Here is a 20,006-nt window from a genome sequence, read left to right on the forward strand (position 1 = left end):
ACTGAATTAAGTCACTTGCCCAAGGTCACGCGGAGAGTGAGTCTGCATTTGAACTCACGTCTTCCCTCCGAGTCCGGCGGCCTATCCACGGCGCCACCTAGCGGCCTCCAACCAAACCTAAGTTTTCTTTTAATTTTAGGTACCATTTCTCCCCGTTTCCCCCACCCACAGGGGGACTCAGTCCCCAGGACGCCCAGTCCTCGTCCACACCTCGCACGCGCCTAGTCTAAACATAGTTATGAAAGGTCAGAGAGGGGTCACAAGCCTCGGCCGCCCCCTCCTTCCCTCCCTCCCACAGATGCGCAGGACGCACGCCCACTCTAACACATGTCTCCAGACCCAGGGGAGCCTCCGGTCCCCTCCCCACGGCCCCCGGGAAGCACCAAGCGTGGGAGCCTCCGATCCCGGCATCTCCCTCAGAACGGCCCGATCCTATTCTTCCTTCCACGCCGGCTCTGACGCACTTCCGGCGGATGTCGGGCGGGGCGCGGAGGAAGACGGCCTCGCAGCGGAAACGGAAATGGACAGCGTAGAGGACGAGAAGGCGCATGATCGCTGTGGCGGTGGGCAGGTGGATCGAAGATGGTGAGTGTGGTGACCGCCCCGGGCTGCGGGACCCCGAGTCTCTCGAGAGGCTTGGGACAGTATTGGGTCGCGGCCTGGGCGGCCCGCTCGGTGCCTGCGCCCTTTGTGCCCGTCCCAAGGTGCCGGGGGATGGGGCCGGGACTCGGCGCCAGGCCTATGCCAAGTCATGGTGAGCAGGGGGCGGAGCGGCAGCGGCGGCCTTGGCCTTGGCACGTCCTGGGCTTCCCTCGCCCCATCGGCCTCCCTGTCGGGGCCTCCGGCCTCGAGCGGGGAAGGACAGAACCGAAAGTGAAATGGGGGGCTGCTGGGTGGCGCACTCAACAGAGCGCCGGGCTCGAGGCGGACAGGCCCCGACCCCTCTTCGGCTCAGTGTCCTCTGTACAACGAGAGTGATAATGGCGCCTGCCGAACCGGAATGATCCAGAGAAAGTACTTACGCCCTGTTTTCCTCAGTTTCGTCGTCTGTAAAATGACGATTTTTTACACCCACCTTCCAGCTTTGTTGCCACGATCCAATGAGATATAAACGTAAAGCACATAGTAGTAAGCTCACGTAGTGCGGCCTAGTTAGCCATAGCTGTGTACCTGATGTATTGATGGAGGCTGTGTTATTATTATTAAATATGTATTCAATTTTTTTTCCTCCTTTTCTTCCTCCTCAGGGGGAAGAGATCTTATCCCCCAAACTCTTCCCCACCCTCCTCCTTCATAGTTATGACAGTAGAGAGGAAGGGAATTTTTTAAGAAATAAAATAATATTTGAGGAGTGAAAGGGAGGGGTGTGCTGGGTAACCTGAGAAAAGAATATCATCCATAGAAGATCTGAATGACTCCAGGTGATAGGGAGCCATTGAAGGTCTTTGAGCAGGATATCCATTAAAAAGCTTACCTGCTTTTTTCAGTTTGTATATTGAAATGTTTTTGTACATGCTGGAAATTATTAAGCTGTTTAAGGGCAGGACAATGTATCAAAGACTAGATTTAGGGTAAAATAAAAAAATAAACATGGGTTCAAATCCTGCTTCAGGATGTTGGGCAAGGCATTTAGTATCTTCTCACTGTCCCAGGCAGCAAAGCCTTATAAGTTACTAACAGGTTGCCATCTTTTTTTGTTGAAAGAAATGGTACTTTAGAACATCACAGATCTGGTCCCCCAAAAAACCCCTAACAACTTTGTACTAACAAATTTGTAAAACAAAGTAGTATTAATGTGATTTTTCTGGTTTCTAAATCAATAGGATTTTACCAATACAAGTAGTTAGTAACACCACTAAGAAAATAAGTGTAACGGGAACTATTAACAATAGAACACTAACCAGATTTAAACCTGTTTGCCAATTATTTTAAAATTTTTTCTGCAGAAATAACATGTACATGGTGTTGAAACAACAAATAATTTTAATATAAATTTTGTATTACTGCCTGTAATGAAAAGTAATTGCATCAAAAAGTATAATTTTATGTATTTCACAATATAATATATCTACTAGTCATCTATTTTTTGCAGTTAGCACCTTAACCTTTTTAGAAATTGAACACATAAACTAACTTATTGCTGATTTGGTAACAATTCACCATTTTCATTTTGCAGAATACCAGAGGACTTGGATCTCAGCTAAAGGACAGTATTCCAGTTTCTGAACTTTCAGCTAGTGCTCCTTTTGGAAATCATGATATTCTTCGGAGAGGGTATGTCACTTGATGGCTTTATTGTAATGGAATTATTAAGTGAGAGCCCCAATGAGAAGTTTGAAGTTCAGGCCAAAAGGAAATGGAAAGGAAGAAATGGCTGAGAGAGGCAGTACTAAGGAATTTTTGAAAGGACTGTAGGATTGATTGAATGGATATAAGTTGGAGGAGAGTAGGGGATTACTCCAGAGTGTTGAGCCTGATTGATTGAAAAAATGATGGCACTACAGATGGGAAAGTCCAAGGGGGTCATAAAGCAAATAAGTTATTCATTTATAGCACGTATAAAATGAGTCTTGTAATTCTTGGTTGTAGTTAATTCTTGACTCTCCATTTATATAGAAAGGAAGACATGTAAAATTTACCTGATATGAGTGACCAGAGATCCCTGTTCTCTAGTAATGGAGCTATATAGCTTTGTTGCAGCAAGAAATAACTCCAAGACTGAGGAATTATTCCACATGGTGTAGCATGAAGATGGGAAAAATACCTTTTAAAATCTATAGACCTTTATAGAATTCAGAAGCTTAATCAATTTCTTACCTGCAGTAATGTTGTAGCTGAATATTTTTTTGCAACATACCAAATCACTATTAGGAAACTGAAAACTATCTTGTGCATTCATATTATACATTCAGAAGTCCTCTTAGAACCAGTGAAGTAGAAGTCTTGTTCTTCAGTTTAAGGTAGTTTTCCTATGATAGACATGTTTAACTTTCAGAAATGTATCTTAAAAGTAACTAAATTAAATGTTATTTTGAATTTTGTATCTGATTACTTTAGTCTTTTTTTATATTTCCAGTTTTTCTTGTGTCAAAAATGAACTTTTGCCAAGTCATCCTCTTGAATTATCGGAAAAAAATGTAAGTATATAAATGAATTCATGATTCTCTTATTCTTATCCCATAAACTAAAAATTCTCCTGCTAACATTTAACTTATCATGTAATTGTATTGAACCATTTCCACTGCCAAAGAATAGTCAATGAGTCATTTATTGGGAACTTACCATGTGATTAAATAATGTACTAAGCACTGGTAATATAAAGAAAGACAAAAACACAAGTCACTGTCTTCAGGAGCTCACATTCAAGAGGGTTGAAGGGGGCCATATTAAATAATTGTACATGTAAGATATATACACAATAGATGGAAAAGAATCGCAGAAGGCACTAAAGGGGGAGGAGCATAAATTGGGGATAGAGGGATGGATTAGGAAAAGCCTCTTATACAAGGTAGGATTTGATCTGAGTCTTGAAGAAGCCAGGATAGCTAAGAATCAGAGGGAAAAGACAAAGCATTCCAGACCTGAAGGACAACATCAGGGTAGGGGTTAGTGTTATGGGTGAGAAAAAACAAACAAGTGAGATTAGGTGGGTTGCAATGTGCATAGAGGGCAGGAAAGATTGGAAAGGTAGGAGGAGGCCAGATTTTGAAGAGCTTTAAATGTCAAATTATTTAATTTATATTTAATCCTGAAGATACTAGAGATTACTGGTGCTCATTGAGCTGGGAGGGAGTGATGTGGTCAGGTCTGTACTTTAGGAAGAACCACTTTGGCAGCAGAAGAGTGGATGGTTTGCAGTGGGAAGAGATTTGAGGAAGGAAGACTAATTAGAAGGCTGTTATAGTAGTCTGGGTAAGAAGTGATTCAAGCCTATGTGATAACCTGTACTAGCTGTGGGAGTGGGAGGAAACATATTATAAAGATTTTATGAAGGTGGAAATGACAAGCTCTGACAGCTTCAGATACACATATGGTATAAGAGTATGGAATTGAGGAGGATGGTAAAGTTGTGAGCCTGGATGCCTGGAAAGATAGTGGTTCCCTTGACAGTAATGTGTGAAAAGAAAATTGTAAAGAGGGAGTGTTTAGGCGGGGAAAGATAATGAGTTCTATTTTAAACATGTTGAGTTTTGAGATTCTTATGTTCAGATCAAGATGTCAAAAAGGTGGTTTGTTCTATGTAACTACAGGACTAGATATATATAAATATGGGATTCATCTCCATAGAAGTTATTTTTGAACCTTTGTGGGTTGATGAGATCACCAAATGAAGAGTATAGAGAATTAGAAAAGAGGTCCACATCAGAACCTTGGGGGATATCCATGGTAATGGGTATGATTTGGATAAAGATCTGGCAGAATAGACTGAGAAACTGAGTTGTCAAGTACACAAGAAGAAAATGGTGTCACAGAACTTGGAGAGTATCAAGCAGGGGAGGGTGATGAATGATCAGTGAAAGGATAAACTTTCTGAGTCAACACAATATTACATTGATGCTCACTTTCTACTGACTTATTCTTTGATTGCTTCACTTTTATCCTTACCCTTTAATTCATTAAACAATATTATTGTTTAATATTATCTGCTGGCTACTTGGGATTGGGATGGGGACTCTTGATCTAAGTAACTACTTGGTGAGGAAAATTTCACTATCAAGGCAAATCGGTACTTTGACAGAAACTCAGTCTTGAGAGTTGCCTGAGCGTTGTTGAGAGTTTAAAGTGACTTGCATGGTTAGTCCACAGGTATATATGCCAGATTGTACATGGTAAAGATGAGAAATAAACCTTGGTCTTCTGGTTGCAATACTAGTTCTCCTATGACCCATACTATGCTATTTTTCTGGAAATAAAAAGTAGAGAAATGGAACAGTTTGCCTTCAATGAGCTTACATTGGGAGGTAGTCAGGGTTTAGTCCTGCTTTTATATTTTTCCTACTCACAGAGTTTAATCTACCATCCCAAATTTAGCTATCACTTTTCTGCTAATGAGACCAAAATATGTCTTTCTAGCCATGTTTTTTCTACTGAGCTCCTCTCACATTTCCAGTTACTTGTCATCATCTCAAAACTAGTATGTCTAAAATTGAAGTCATTTTCCCCAAAACATACCAATACTTGATGGCCAACACTGTAGTGTTTTAATTTATCTAGTTTGGTTCTTAAACTGTGAACTTATATCCCAGGTATTTAGCAGCTTGTACGGGTTTGCATTATTTTGGGATGGCTTTTGAGAACTCGGAGCCACCTCTATGTCACACATGAGGCTTTTGAAAGGGTCTTTGATAAGTAGTAGTATGAGAGGACAGTGCCTGGCATGTCTCATTCACTTAGTAAATGTCTACAAAAGGACAAAAATTATTTCAGACCATAGAAATACAATACATTGATAAAAGGAAGGTCCCTCTGTGCTTTTCAAACTACACATCTGGAGTATTGTGTGGAGTTTTAATAACCACATTTTACAAACTTAAAAGAATATAACCAAAAGGAAGTGATTAGGATGATGAAGGAGCTGGGAAACATCACATGAATAACTAAAGGAACTTGAGATGTTTGATTTAGAAAATAAAAGACTAAGGAGGAAATGTGACAAATGCCTTCAGCTGTATGAAGGAGTATTAACATAATGGGATCTTATTTCAGAAATAAGAACTGGAACCCACAGCTGGTGGAAGATCCAGGGGACCTTCATTTAGAAAGGTCCAACAGTGGGAAAAGTACCTTTGCAAATTACTGAGCTCCCTCCTCTAAAAGTACTTGGCTAGAGGATGACCTCTGCCAACACTGCTATGGGAAAAATTTCTTAGGTAGATTATCCTAGATGACTTCTCAGTTCCCTTCAGACTTAGATTCTATAACTTGCACATACTTAGTGCAGTAGACTTCTGACTGGTCTTCTGTTCTCTAGTAGCTCATCATTGGATTCATGTTGCTTCATGTGGGAACTCCTTCCACTGGCACAGAAAAGAACCTTTCTATGGCTTGTCCACCAAGTTCTAAGTAGTTGTGTGGGCATCGTTACGTTAAATGACATGTCCAGAATCACATAGTGAGTAATAGAGGTGCTATTTGAACCTATTCCTGGTCCTGAACTTAACCCTGTGTACTGTGCCATGTTTCCTCTATCATGTATACATAAACAACATAAGAGATTGTTATAGCTGTATTTTTGTTACTATGTTGTGACTCTTTCCAATTTGATTGTAAGCTCTTTGAGGGTAGATTGTGTGTGTGTATCTTAATGTACTCTATATCACTTAGAACAACACTGCATATATCAGATTTTGAGTAAATATTTATTAAAGTTTTGTATAAATTAATTTTTTGCAAATAAAATATACAAAACATTATTAAGAGTTTTGTGTTTAAAGGAATCTAGTAAGAGTTGTCTTATAAAGAAAAAATGAATTGCCTCAAATTAGAACCTGTGAGCCTCATTATTTTAGAAACCCAAAAGATTCCCTTTAGAATCATCTTTCATAATTGTGGTATATCCAGTTTTAGAATTTTAAAGACCAAACATTGTTTTGCTCTTTACTACATTTCTTTGGGTTCACAAATAATTTTCCAAGGAGGCAGTAATCATTGTGACCGTATCTTTTTTTCATGAAAAAATGCTTTGTCCAGGACACTGAATATTATTTGGATATGAAATTCTCCCAATGTTATTCTAGAATCAAAATTGGTAACATTTGGGAACACTTTACTTGACCAATTTTATTTTTCCAAAATTCATCTGAGCCTTTAGTCCATTTCCAAATGTGATAGAATGCTTCTAATTCAATGAATGCATATTTGTAGATTCCCTGAAGTAGAGAACCCACCACATTTAACTTTTATTCTGTTAATGTCTTTCTGTATTGTTTTTGTAGTATGCCTGGCACATAGTAGGTATTTAATAATTGCTTGTTGGATAGATAAAGGCATAAATGAATGAATGAATGTTTCTGAAACTAGTAGAAATTTCATTATTGTAATAATTGTCATTTGTATTTGTTAAAGAGCAGTTCAAGAAAAGAAGTTGCTATTTGGAAAAGAGGCATAGTCTTTGTGCTACTTCAAAAAATTAATGAAAATTTTGGCAGTTAAATATGATGGCATATCCTTTTGTGAAATTGTTGTTTATTTAATACTTAGAAACTCATTTTATTTTTTGTTCTCAAAGTGTAATTTTTGCTAAATATACTTTTTTTTGGTAAGGGAGACACTGGACATTTTTGATGATCTTTGGGCAACAGTCCTCACATATTAATGGAAGTAACTTTACATACTGTGAACAAAACTCACAGTTTATCAGCTTTATAGATCATGATTTCATCTAACACCTTTGCCTAAAGTGAGACTTTACCTGCATTTGTTGCCAAATAAATATGCCCATTAAATATATGTGTGTAAAATATTTTGAATTTTTTATTATTTTTATTTATTTATTTTCAGTGTTCCACGATCACTACCATACAACCTCGATTTTTTTCTTTCCCTCCCTCCCCCCCACTTCCTCTTCTTCCTCCATGAAACAGCATACAATTTTATATAGGTTCTGCACATACATTCCTATTAAATACATTTTCACCATATTCATGTTGTACAGAAGAATTAAAATGAATGGGAGAAATCATATAACAGACCAAAACGTAATACAAAAGAAAATGATCTGCTACAATCTGCGATTGAATTCCATAGTTCTTTCCCTGGGTGTGGAAGGCAAATGCCTTAAAAGGCCATTGGGAATTTTTTAAGTCCTTGCATTGCAGTGAAGTACTAAGTCTACCAGAAAAAGTCCTTGCGCACTCTGGTTATTGCTGTGTACAAAATTCTCCTGGTTCTGCTCCTCTCACTCAGCATCAGTTCATATAAGTCTTTCCAGACCTCTCTGAAGTCTTCCTGTTCATCATTTCTTATAGCACGATAGTATTCCATTACATTCATATACCACAATTTATTCGGCCATTCCCCAATTAATGTGCATTCCCTTGATTTCTAGTTTTTGAGCACCACAAAGAGGGCTGCTATAAATATTTTTGTACATGATGTCTTATGATGTCTTGGGGATACAATCCTAGAAGTGGTATTGCTGGGTTAAAGGGTATGCATATTTTTGTAGCCCTTTGGGCATAGTTCCAAATTGCTCTCCAGAATGGTTGGATCAGCTCACAGTTCCACCAAATGAATTAGTGTTCTAACTCTCTCACATCCTCTCCAACATTTATCATCTTCCTGTTCTGTCATGTTAGCCAATCTGATAGGTATGATGTGGTACCTCAGAGTTGTTTTGATTTGTATCTCTAATCAATAGTGATGTAGAGCATTTTTTCATATGACTATAAATATCTTTAATTTCTTCCTCTGAAAACCACATATTCATATCCTTTGACCGTTTATCAACTGGGGAATAACTTGTATTCTTGTACATTTGACTCAGTTCTCTATATATTTTAGAAATGAGGCCTTTATCACAGACACTAGTTGCAAAAATTCTTTCCCAGTTTTCTACATCCCTGCGAATCTTGATTGCATTGGGTTTGGTTGTGTAAAAACTTTTCAGTTTAATATAATTAAAATTATCTATTTTGCCCTTTATAAGGCTTGTTTAGTCAAAAATTCTTCCCTCCTCCATAAATCTGATAAATGCACTATTCCTTGCTCCACTAATTTGTTTATAGTATCAATCTTTATACCTCAATCCTGTACCCATTTGGACTTTATTCTTGTGTACGGTGTCAGGCATTGGTCCATGCCTAGTTATATTTTAAATTTTTTAAGGGACTAAAATATTTTTAGCCATTATTTCATTTATGATGAATGATATGTTTAATCCAAGTAGGATTATTCACATGTATTCACTGATGTCTCTTGAAAGACTTAGGCAACATTTTAAACTGTTTGTCTTTTGTAGTTCCAGCTCAATCAAGACAAAATGAATTTTTCCACACTGAGAAATATCCAAGGCCTATATGCTCCCCTGAAGTTACAGATGGAATTCAAGGCAGTGAAACAGGTAGGTTTATTTGTCTCAGCAGTGGATTTTCTGCCTCAGTTATTGTTTGAAAAAATGGAGAATTAAGTTATTTCACCTCCACCATTCATTTCTTCTGTGAGTAGCACAGGTAGCTTAACTGCTAAAAGTAGTCATGCTAGAGTTTTAGTATTTGTTCTCTATAAATTTCTCCTATAAGTTTCAGGAATTGTGTTAGATTCTGATGTTATAACTTCACAGTCCTTGCCTTCAGGGAACTTACATTCTGTGAGGGAAACCTCTGCACATATAAATATATGCAACAGAGGCTCATTAGTGGCTGTGGGGATTAAAAAAGATTTCATGTAGCTCTGAAACTAAGTCAAGAAAGACAACAGAGATGCTGGAACTGGGGATGAGGAAGGAGTGCATTTCAGGCATCTGGGTACAATAGGGGCAAAGTTGTGAAGAGGCTTACTTTTTGTCCTAAAATTTCCACCATAATAATGACTTAGCCTTTTTGAATCTCCTTTTTCTAAGCTGTAAAATGATGGGTTGCATTAGATGATTTCTCTGGGCTCTTCTAACTAGCATTCTATAAGCTGCATTTTATCAGTCATATGTCCTTAGCATATAAGATAGATATTCTACATCCCCTAGTACTCTATGTGACAAGAACTTGTGATTCCATAGAATTGAAATTATAAAAACCACTATAAAAGCTTCTCTTGTATAGCGTAGGGCTGTCATCTTCCCTATTTAACAGTGCTTTCAACAAAACCACATATTGTGTTGTCATAAGAGAGGCAAAAATTTGGAAGGTGGGATACACTGGCATAAAAGAATTTGAAGATTTAATGGCAGTATTAATTTTTCTAATTATGCCAACCCTATTTTGACATTATATAATGATAATACATCTTTGTACAGCACTTTACAAAGCATTTTCACATGGATTTTTAAAGTCACAATACATCTGACCTTATAGATGATAAAACCAGGCCCCGGAGAAGTGATCTCATTTGATTTTCACAGCCAAAGTCTGGGAGTTAGGCAGGTCAGAAGTTAAGTAACTTTTGTAGTTAATGCAGCTAATAAGTGACAGGGGGTAGGACTTGAATCCAGGTCTTCTAACTCTTGTAAAACTCTCTGTACTGAACTACTTTTTTATATATATTAAGTGCTCAGCGGGTGTGTGGACAGTGGTGATCTGCAGCAATTGGAATGGAAACTGTTTGCTGGGAAGAGGCAACTGCCTGCATTGGAACTCAGAGTCTGTGTTTAGAGGTAGCTTTGTGCTAGCCAAAACTGTTGGGTGAGAAATAGAGGAATTGTCAGAAATTCAGGCCTGAGAATATTTCTAATGAGTAGAGAACCTTTAACTTTTTGTGTCTTTATTCCACTTTGCTTTATAAAATCTGTAAATTACAAGCAAATGCCTTGGGGGAATGTTAGAATGCTTATTATTTTTGAACATTGCAAACCATTTAAGGTGTTCATTGACACTCAATTTTTTAGATAATTTGTAACATAATTCGTTTTATTATTATTTTGTTTGTTTTCAGTGTTCTGCAATCACTTTCATATAACTTGGATTTTTTTTCCCCTCCCTCCCCCTCCTTTCTCACTCCCTCCCCCTTCCTCCCTGAGATGGTATACAATTTTATATGAGTTCTGCACATACATTCCTATTAAATACATTTTCACCTTAGTCATGTGACATAGAAGAATTAAAATGAGTGGGAGAAACAAACCAAAATGTAATGCAAAAGAAAATGATCTGCTGCATTCTACGATTGAATTCCATAGTTCTTTCTCTGGATGTGGAAGGCATTTTGCATAAGAGACCATAGGGAATTTTTTAAGTCCTTTCATTGCAATGAAGTACTCAGTCTACCAGAAAAATTCCTCACACACTTTAGTTGTTGCTGTGTACAAAGTTCTCCTGGTTCCTCTCCTTTCACTCAGCATCAGTTCATGTAAGTCTTTCCAAGCCTCTCTGAAGTCTTCCTGTTCATCATTTCTTATAGCACAATAGTACTCCATTACATTCATATACCGTAATTTATTCAGCCATTCCCCAATTAATGTGCATTCCCTTGATTTCTAGTTTTTGGTCACCACAAAGAGTGCTGCTATAAATATTTTTGTACATGTGGGACCCTTTCCCATTTTTATGATGTCTTGAGGGTTTAGTCCTGGAAGTGGTATTGCTGGGTTAAAGGGTGTGCACTTTTTTGTAGCCCTTTGGACATAGTGTAATGTAATTTTTAATGATCTTTGTTAAGAATCCTACTGTCTCTTTATTCTACTACCACCAGGCCTTAGCAGATATGAGATATGTTAATTGACTGAAATCTCACTACAAGATTTGTGAAGGCTCTCTATATAGGTTGCTAAATTTCTCTATATTCTTCTTCACTGATCATTGTCACAACTCTCAGAATCACATTCACCAAGGTTTTAATGTGTAGCTCTTATTATTGCCGTTTAGTTTTGCAAAAAAAACGACTCCCAAAGTAGTTTTTGGTCCACTATTATTTTCTTCTTTCCTAATGAAAATGTTCATATGATATTTTTATTGGATGATGTAGGTATCTCATTCATTACAGGCATTCTTTGCAAAAGATTAGTAAAATAATGTCAGTTCTCAATCATGCTAGGGCAGCAGGGGCAAGGAAAATCAGTTAGTTCTACCTGGCTCTGGAAGACACTACTAAAATTTTTTGTGTAGAAGCATACAATCATTGATTCCTAATTAATTTTATTTTTGATTTTGTTTTATTTGGTCTCATATCTAAATTAGTTTGCACTCCATGAGCACAGCTAAATTTTGGGAAGGGAATAATTGAAGGGAGATAGCATAGGATTAAAAAGTCATCCTGGATCATCTAACAAAATGAAAAACTAAAAGCTAACTAATTTTCTTCTTTTATTGAAGAGGAGGAATTGATAAGATGGAATGAACTGGATGGCCTTTAGGGTACCTTCCAAATCAGAGAGTCTGGAATTCTAATTGACTTGTTTAAGGTTAAATGGCTAAACAGTGGAATTATTTTTTTTACTTTTAAACAAATCTTTATTTAATAAATTGGTGGGACAGTCAACATTCAAACAGTATATAGAAAAGAAAATCAGTGTTCATAGGGATTTACCAGTTTTGTTCAAATTCAGACCACGTGACAAAATCCTCATCTACCCAATAAATTAAAAAACAAAAACAACACTTAGAGTTATTGGAAAGTTATTGTACTGTCCTTAAAAAGACATCAAGATGGGGACAGCTGTAGTCCAACTTTCTCAGCAATTTCAGCATTCTGTGTCTAGGGTACCTTAACACAGGCTCTTGGGCAGCTCCTCTGTGTCAGCCAGCCTCAGAGGACTGAGCCAAAAAGCAACTTTGTTTGCTTTTATTCCTTCAACTGCCTTACTTCAGAATGATGTTTTTAGTTGCATTTTCTCACTTGACTCACAGCATTGAAGATTAGAACTAGTGCAGGTTAAGGTATTGACCATTCAAGTTAATTTTTTCCCCCTTCAACAGCACAGACAGAAGGCAATTTCCCAAAACTACATCCCACTTCAGTATCATTTCTTGTATGGTAACAGTAATCTTAGCTCAAATTTCATTAAAGGCAAGAATCTTAAGATTTTGCACTGTTTGATTCTTTGCTTTTTTGGCTCCTTGGTGATTTTGAAGAATTTGCTATGATCCAAGGATGTTCAGGGAGCTCCTTCGGTGTCAGCCTTTTGGTAAGGATTATGCTTCAGAAATCTTGAAATGAGATCTCTAGCCCCTTCTCTTAGGAAGTCAGGGAATTTATATTCAGCCTTTGAAATGCTTCTATAAGTTTCTGGATATATTTCTGCCTCAAAAGGAGGTTTTCCAACTAGAAATTCATAGCACAGAATTCCAGGACTCCAAAGATCCACCTTTTCATCATGCATCCTGCCTTCAGTTATCTCAGGGGTAGATAGTCAAGTGTGCCAGAATTGTCCTCCTAGATGATGGGGCATGCCATCTCTGCAGCCAAAATCTACAATCTTCAGCTCTCCGTCTGATCCAAGTAGTAAGTTCTCTGGCTTAATATCTCGTTGAATCACCTTTTTTGAGTGGCAGTCTGATAAGGCATCTGCCACTTCTGTGATATAAGTAGCCATTCTTTGTTCTTCAGACTTTGAAATTTTTTGAAGCTTTCTATAAACTTCTCCACAAGGTGCATATTCTAGAATTGGGTAAACTCTTGTGGCATCATGAAAATAACTATAAAATCTCAGAATATTGGGATGCCTGAAATGAGACTATTTCTCCTTCTAGCCTCAGCTGATGTTCAACTCCTGCTTTCTCCAGTTGGGCCTTAAAAAGCACTTTAAGTGCTAGGATAAACTTGCTTTGCTTCTCTCGTGCCAAGTAAACATTTCCAAACTTTCCTTTTCCCAGAGGCTGACCAATTTCAAAGTCATCCAGTGCCCATTGCTTCTTTTTGTTTCCTCGTTTTTCTGCCTTGGTGGTTCTTCCTTTCCAGGAGTGTTTCCAGACACTGGTGTCTGAGACTGCTCAGTGTTTAGAGTGCTATTTAGTGGTCTTCATACAGGATGAGTTATAGGTGCTGGTTGTAACTACTGTGGCTGTTGAGTATGAATTGCTTTATGACTAGAGACATTCTTTTGTGCCTGGGAAGAAGCTGGAAGACTATTTGATGAACATTAAGACTCGCTGAGCTTGCCCACTACTTGTAGGTAACCGATTCTGAGAAGAAATCTGCTGAGTCACAAGCACATGTTTTGGGCCTTCCCCAAGTGGAGTCCTTATCTTGTTGCTAGGTCCTTAAATACTGTGTTCTTTAGATTTCTCCATGTTGCCCTGCCCAAGACTGACATGCCGGAAACAAAAATAATCAACGAAATTATTGACCAGAGAATCTCAGATATAAAACTTTAGGGAATACAGAAGGTTACAATCAACTTCTTGGGCAGTATGTACCCAGATATCATTTTCATACTCAGCCTTATGCCAAGTGATGGTAAAATGATCCAACTCTGTAGACAAGTGAAACTGAGCACCCAGGGAGATAGAGATAACATGAACTGAAAGATCACAGAATCATAGTTCGCTTCCATTTTAAATATGTGTACATATATTTATATTTCAATCATTATCCTTTCAGCCAAAGTCATTCAATTGCTCCCTCTTTTGGGACAAGATTTTGACAATATTTAGGGACTTAATTATGTTCACTGCCGTTTTGTTTTCTCTTCTGCCCTATTAAACACTTTTTTTCCTTAAAACTGAAGCTGTTTTCTTTCTATTAAAATTAGCCTCAAGCTATCTAGCCCCAAGTTATTGACTACGACTTGGAGAACAACAATATATAGGTCAGGATTAGAAAATGTTGATACTCACTAAACTCCAAAAATCCTAATTCCCCCTCAAGTGAATCATATTTAGAACTCTCCTCCTTGTGTACTAAAACTGGTGTATACTTTTATCATTTTGCCTATTCTGGCATTTCTTTCACAAGTCCTATCATAAGTACCTTCTCTGTCAGAATTCCTCTTCTCATAGCCTTGATTAGACAAGATACAAAGCATTTTTCTTCAGCTTTGTTAATGTCCATGTAGGATAACAATAGTACATAATTCTATGGCATGTCCAGGTATTGTTGTCTTTTTCCAGTAATAGTGTAGGTTGGCTTCTTCCCTTTTTCCCTTCTCCATACTCTCCCTTGACACCCCTTGTTGGGAGGTAGGGCATCTTAGTTCAAGTTCTAGTTCTGGGACTTTACCTCCTGTGATTTGTGGCAGGTTACTTAATCACTCTTTTCTCATTTCTAAAGGAAAAATTTTGGAATCTCTAACCTTTGAGGTGTCTTCCAGTTCTAGATCCTATGATATAAGCCTGTCAGAACACTAATTGGGTCAGCTCTCTTTTCATCCATCTCCTCTTTCTTTTCCCTTAGTCACTAAGACTTCCATATGCCAGGCATCCAGACCTATTTTTACTCTGTGGCCTTTACTCGCCATCCTGTTCCTTGGTTCCCATTTCCCCAACCATTTCCATTCCATTCCTGTTTCCCATCACCATAGCCTGGTGATCATGCTTTATAAGCCGACCCTACTGGTTGCCCATAGTTCTATTGCCTTCTGTCCTTTGCCACTTAAGATACTCCTGTGGAGAGGGCAATAGAGTGACATTAAAGGTTGATAGGATCTTAGAGACACTTGGTCAAATGTGTTTTTGTGTAATGATTAATAACATCTGGGGAACATGTCAGTCTAAGTTTTAATTAAAGATATTAGGGAACTAACAAAGAAAAGAGAAAAGAATAGTAAACATTTGATTTTGGCATATTAAAAAAATTATGTATTTTTCACTAATAGCAAACAACCCTTTGCTATTTATGCCTGATTACCATGTTGCACAGTAACAGTTGTATAAATCATTAAATATGCCTGTTTAACTTTGATAAGTGTTAAATGACAAACATGAACCAAGTTCATGTACATTTATTCATCCTTCATTGTTATCTGTGGTTGCCAGTTCACAAATTAAGCGTTAATGAGATCGTTAGTTCTAAGCTGCAACATCTCTTAAAGGATCCTATGCACCTTTTCTTTTATATATTAAATGATGCAAAACAATATGCCTGTCAGCACGTGACATTTTGACTAAATACAACATTTGTACAAAATTGGGTTTTTCTTAGAATTTGCTTGACAGCATTTCGTCCATAGGATGTGAATATTAATTTTCAGATCAGACTGAGAGACTGATAGACAGAGGATAGTCAACTTTGACAATGGATAACTACAAACAAAAAGCTACAGTTTTATATTTTAGCAGTATTTTATGCCATTTTTGTCCTCTTGCCGAAGTATAATTTTGAATTTAAGAAAAATAAGATTTGTTCTTCTTAACTCTTTTCTTGTATCTTCATGTGAAATATTTACTTGGCAGGTTATAGAATTTTTAAAATGTAATGTGAGGAACATATAAACTAAATTTTATACAACTAAACTATATTTTCCCTTGGATTTCAATATTTATGTTTTGTTTTATGTTTTTCACCCTTCACACTTTATGTCTTACAGGTTCAGCGTCTTCCATTTCTTCAGAGCTCAAACCTCTCCCTGGATATTTTGAGGGGTAATGATGAGAGTATTGGATTTGAAGATATTCTTAATGGTAAGTATATTGTCATATATGCCAGAGATTAAAAAAGTAAATTAACTTTTATTGCTTTTAAATCAATTCAGTCTATGTACATTTTTATCATGCACATTTTTGTTATAATCTTAAGCTTAAATTAAGTTGTATGCTTATGTATATCACATGGATAGCAACAGATGAATATAATAATAATGAATATTAACAAAAAATGGCATAGGAACAAGTGGAGTAAAATTCTTTTAGAAAAGTTTTTGTCCCTTTCTTCTTAGTAATTTTCTGAAATTCCATAAGTGTGATGGGGTACAGGGAGAAAATGTCATTTTGACCAAATTTCCCCAGAGTGCAATTGTTCTTGCATGTACATGACTTTTGTCTGAGAACAATACAGCCAGCATCCTCTACTGTTTCTGGGGCCCAGGAGAATAAACAAATATGATGACAGCCATACTACTTCTATGCACTGAGGCCCCAGCAGTTCTGTAGAAATAGACAAATGAATTCTAATTGGATTGCATCAGTTTTGCTTTGCTGCTAATGTCCGGTGAGGAAGTACTGTGGACACAACAGAAGCATAGTTAGGGACCCTTCTCTTTGAGAATCTTCCCTACAGGAATTTCTTAAATGCAGGAAAAACTAAAGTCTCAGTCTCTGTTAAACTTTCTATTGTAATTAAAGAAGAAAATTTAGTTCTTTAATTATGTAAGAGCATTTATTTAAAACTCCATTGCTTTGTGATTTGAAGTCTAAGTGATAACTATTAGTACCCAGGTAATGAGGATTTATTTCCATTAGTCCCAAGTACTATATAAAACATGTAAGTTATAATGAATAATTTTATAGGAAACAAGTGTAGAATTTTTCTATGCATTTTAAATGGGGAGGGGCACAGGGTTATCTCCAGTGATAACTGGGGTCACTGAAGTCCTACAGCCGTGCTTTTGTATGGAGGTGACCTCAGGTTCTTAAAGGCTTCTTACAGCACTGTGATATGGTAGGGGTGTTGGGCTGAGAATTAGAAGACCTGGGCTTAAAATCCACTTTTGCTTCTAGTTGTGTGACATTGGGTAAGTTCTCCAGACCTTATTGTCCACATAAGGGAGTTGGAAAGTGCTGTTTTAGTCAGAACACCTGGGTTCAAGTCTTGGCTCTGTGCAATCTTGGACGAATCATTTACCCTCTCTGGGGTTTTATTTTCCTCATCTCTAAAATGGAGGCACTGGCTTAGCTGACCTCACTGGTCTCAATTTTAACATTCAGTGAGAGTTCAGCTTCTGGTCTCCCTTGAGTGTCTTATGTGGAAGGTAGTATCAGAGTGAGTAGTGATCAGTCTATGAGTTATATATATATTTAGATATATGTAACTTAATATAAGTTTGGAAGATACTTAACATAAGAAAGCAAGCATAAATGTTTCATTCTGATTCTTTTTTGAGGCTATATTATTTTTTTCATTGTTTTTTGTAGATCCGTCACAAAGTGAAATAATGGGAGAACCACATATGATGGTGGAATACAAACTTGGTTTACTGTAAGAGAAATATGTTGCTGATGAAAATAGAGGAACAGCATCCAGTTTATAGTTGTCTTTTTATTATGATTTGATGTGTATGATATTAAAAAAACATTTGCATAACTGTTCTTATGGTTAATATATCAGTAATTTGAATTTGTTTGAGTCCATGTTGTACTGTTGTGTAACCATGTTATTTTGAGGAACTGAATATTAGAATATTAGAAAGTGAGGCAATAAGAAAAACTGAACTTTAGTTCTTAAATATGAAGAACAAATTTTTGTTGTATATTTAGAGGCATCATCATAAGAGCATAAAATAAGTGTTCTAATTATTCTCATTTTGGTATATCCTCTTGCGTTGACACCTAACTGGTTTGAACATAGGCCCACACCCTTAAAGTAAAGTCCCTTAGAGACAAAGTCCTCCAACTCCATAACTTTAATGGGCTTTGCTTAGCAGAGGTGCTTAACATCACTCCTGTTTTCTCATGTAACATAATTGCCAGATCCAAAGTTAACCTGAGCAGAATTCCAATTCCTATTTGAATTAATACTTAAGTTAAAAAAATTTTAACCTAAAATATCTTCACTAGCTTTTACCATATTAGCACAATATATGAAAGTAAGCAGGACTCTTTGGTTGCAAAGTCATCATGTTTCCTGGCTACGTTAGAAGAGAGCTAGCTGCCTTAAGGTTTATTTTACTCTTTTAATATTTTGCTCTAGTGATGGCAGTTACCCCTTCTGGCCAGTAGAGGGTACTGACTAGTGAGCTTACTGTCAAAAGAAATGCCAATTGTGTAACAAAATGAGACCAGGGAAACAGATTTTTATGCATTAAAAGAAAACAATTAACAGGATATACAACATTAGGTAATCTAATTTCTAATTGGAAGAAAGATTAAGACTTTCCAAACTGGGAAGGGGAAGACAAAAAGGTCCAATTCTTTGAAATCAGAAAGTGTCCCACTCCCCGAAATGTCTTATTCCAGGAATGGTGACCCAGCAGCCTCCAGGCCATATGTGGCCTTCTGGGTCCTTGGGTGCAGCCTTTTGACTGAGTCTCAAGTTTTACAGAATAAATTCTTTTACTAAGGGGATTTGTTTTGTGAAATTTTAATTCAGTCAAAGGGCTGCACTTGAGGACCTAGAGGGCCACATGGCTTCAAGGCTGCTGCAGATTCCCCACCCCTGGACTCAATCAAAGGAATGTGGAAATAGTAACTGACTAGACAAGGGCCGATTTTCAGATGAGACATGGAATTCTTGAGATGTAATTGTGAGAAAACTCCTTGCATCGGTCTTTGGATTTGACTGAGTTTCTGGTAACCTAGGTCCTTAATCAAAATTCTTCAAGCAACAGGTAGAAGTGGTCCAGCTTCCCAGCCACTCAGGGCTAGATCCAAACAGTGCAATAAAGTTTTCTCACAATTCCCATCCTAAGTTTTCTCGCAGGACAGAAGTTGGACTAGACCCATTTTTGAATAGAAAGAGAACTGAACTAGATCCAGAATTAAGTTACAAGATGGAGTCAGTGTGGTTGACTCAATTCCCACATTATTAGAGCTGCCTTTGTTCAATTTATTGAGTGTTCAGTCTAGGACTTCCCTTGTCTCTCTGTTTTGCATCCAGATTCAGATTTTTTTTACAGAAAATAAATTGTATTATGTGGTTAAAATCTGGGAAAATCCACAATAAAAATATTCCAAATTACCTATAAAACCTCAGTCTCATTTATTTTAAACCCTGTAAGGGTATAGGAGAAAATCAATTCCATTTCAAGAACGGATCATTTGGAATCTTAACAGTAAAGGTGGGCTAGAACTTGGGGATCCCGTAATTTTAACTGATAGGTAAGAAGCAAAATGCAGGTAAGTGGTTTGTCATTCCCCAGGTGTATCTTGTTAACAGTTCCTTACATCTTTTGTTGTCACTCCCTTAAAGGCCCTGTATTCTATATCTGTATCTCCTTTAAGAAACATTGTTGCATTGATTTTTTGTGCTTTTTCGGTGTCTTTAGTTTCTACTGGAATGATAAACTTTAAAACATCTGTAGGAACATGTGCTTTAAATGATAAAAGTAGACTTGGAATCAGGAAAACCCAAGTTCAAATTCTGTCTTAGACACCTTACTAGCTAATGTATGTGTTTAATCCACACAGTCCTTGGGTAAATTACTTAACCTCTACTTGCCTTAGATTTCTCAAGTGCAAAATGGGGATAATTCTAGCACTTGCCTCCTAGGGTTGTTATGAGATTCAAATGAGGTAATCTATATCAAGTACTTTGCAAATCTTAAAATA

General features: G+C 37.2%; 1 protein-coding gene and 1 pseudogene across 1 annotated transcript; one reads left to right on the forward strand and one right to left on the reverse strand.

Annotated features, from left to right (window-relative positions):
- Positions 1–465: 465 nt before the first annotated feature.
- Positions 466–19,416, forward strand: POMP (proteasome maturation protein). The gene is made up of 6 exons (XM_072611823.1): positions 466–585; positions 2,177–2,274; positions 3,077–3,137; positions 8,960–9,061; positions 16,112–16,205; positions 17,655–19,416. Exons 1-6 carry the CDS (start codon positions 583–585, stop codon positions 17,720–17,722), a joined length of 426 nt encoding a protein of 141 aa, XP_072467924.1. The 5' UTR covers positions 466–582; the 3' UTR covers positions 17,723–19,416.
- On the reverse strand, positions 12,664–13,877 carry LOC140505636 (aurora kinase A-like; annotated as a pseudogene).
- Positions 19,417–20,006: the final 590 nt, after the last annotated feature.

The sequence above is a fragment of the Notamacropus eugenii genome, chromosome 5 (genome assembly GCF_028372415.1).
Source record: "Notamacropus eugenii isolate mMacEug1 chromosome 5, mMacEug1.pri_v2, whole genome shotgun sequence".
Classification (NCBI taxonomy): Eukaryota; Metazoa; Chordata; class Mammalia; order Diprotodontia; family Macropodidae; genus Notamacropus; species Notamacropus eugenii.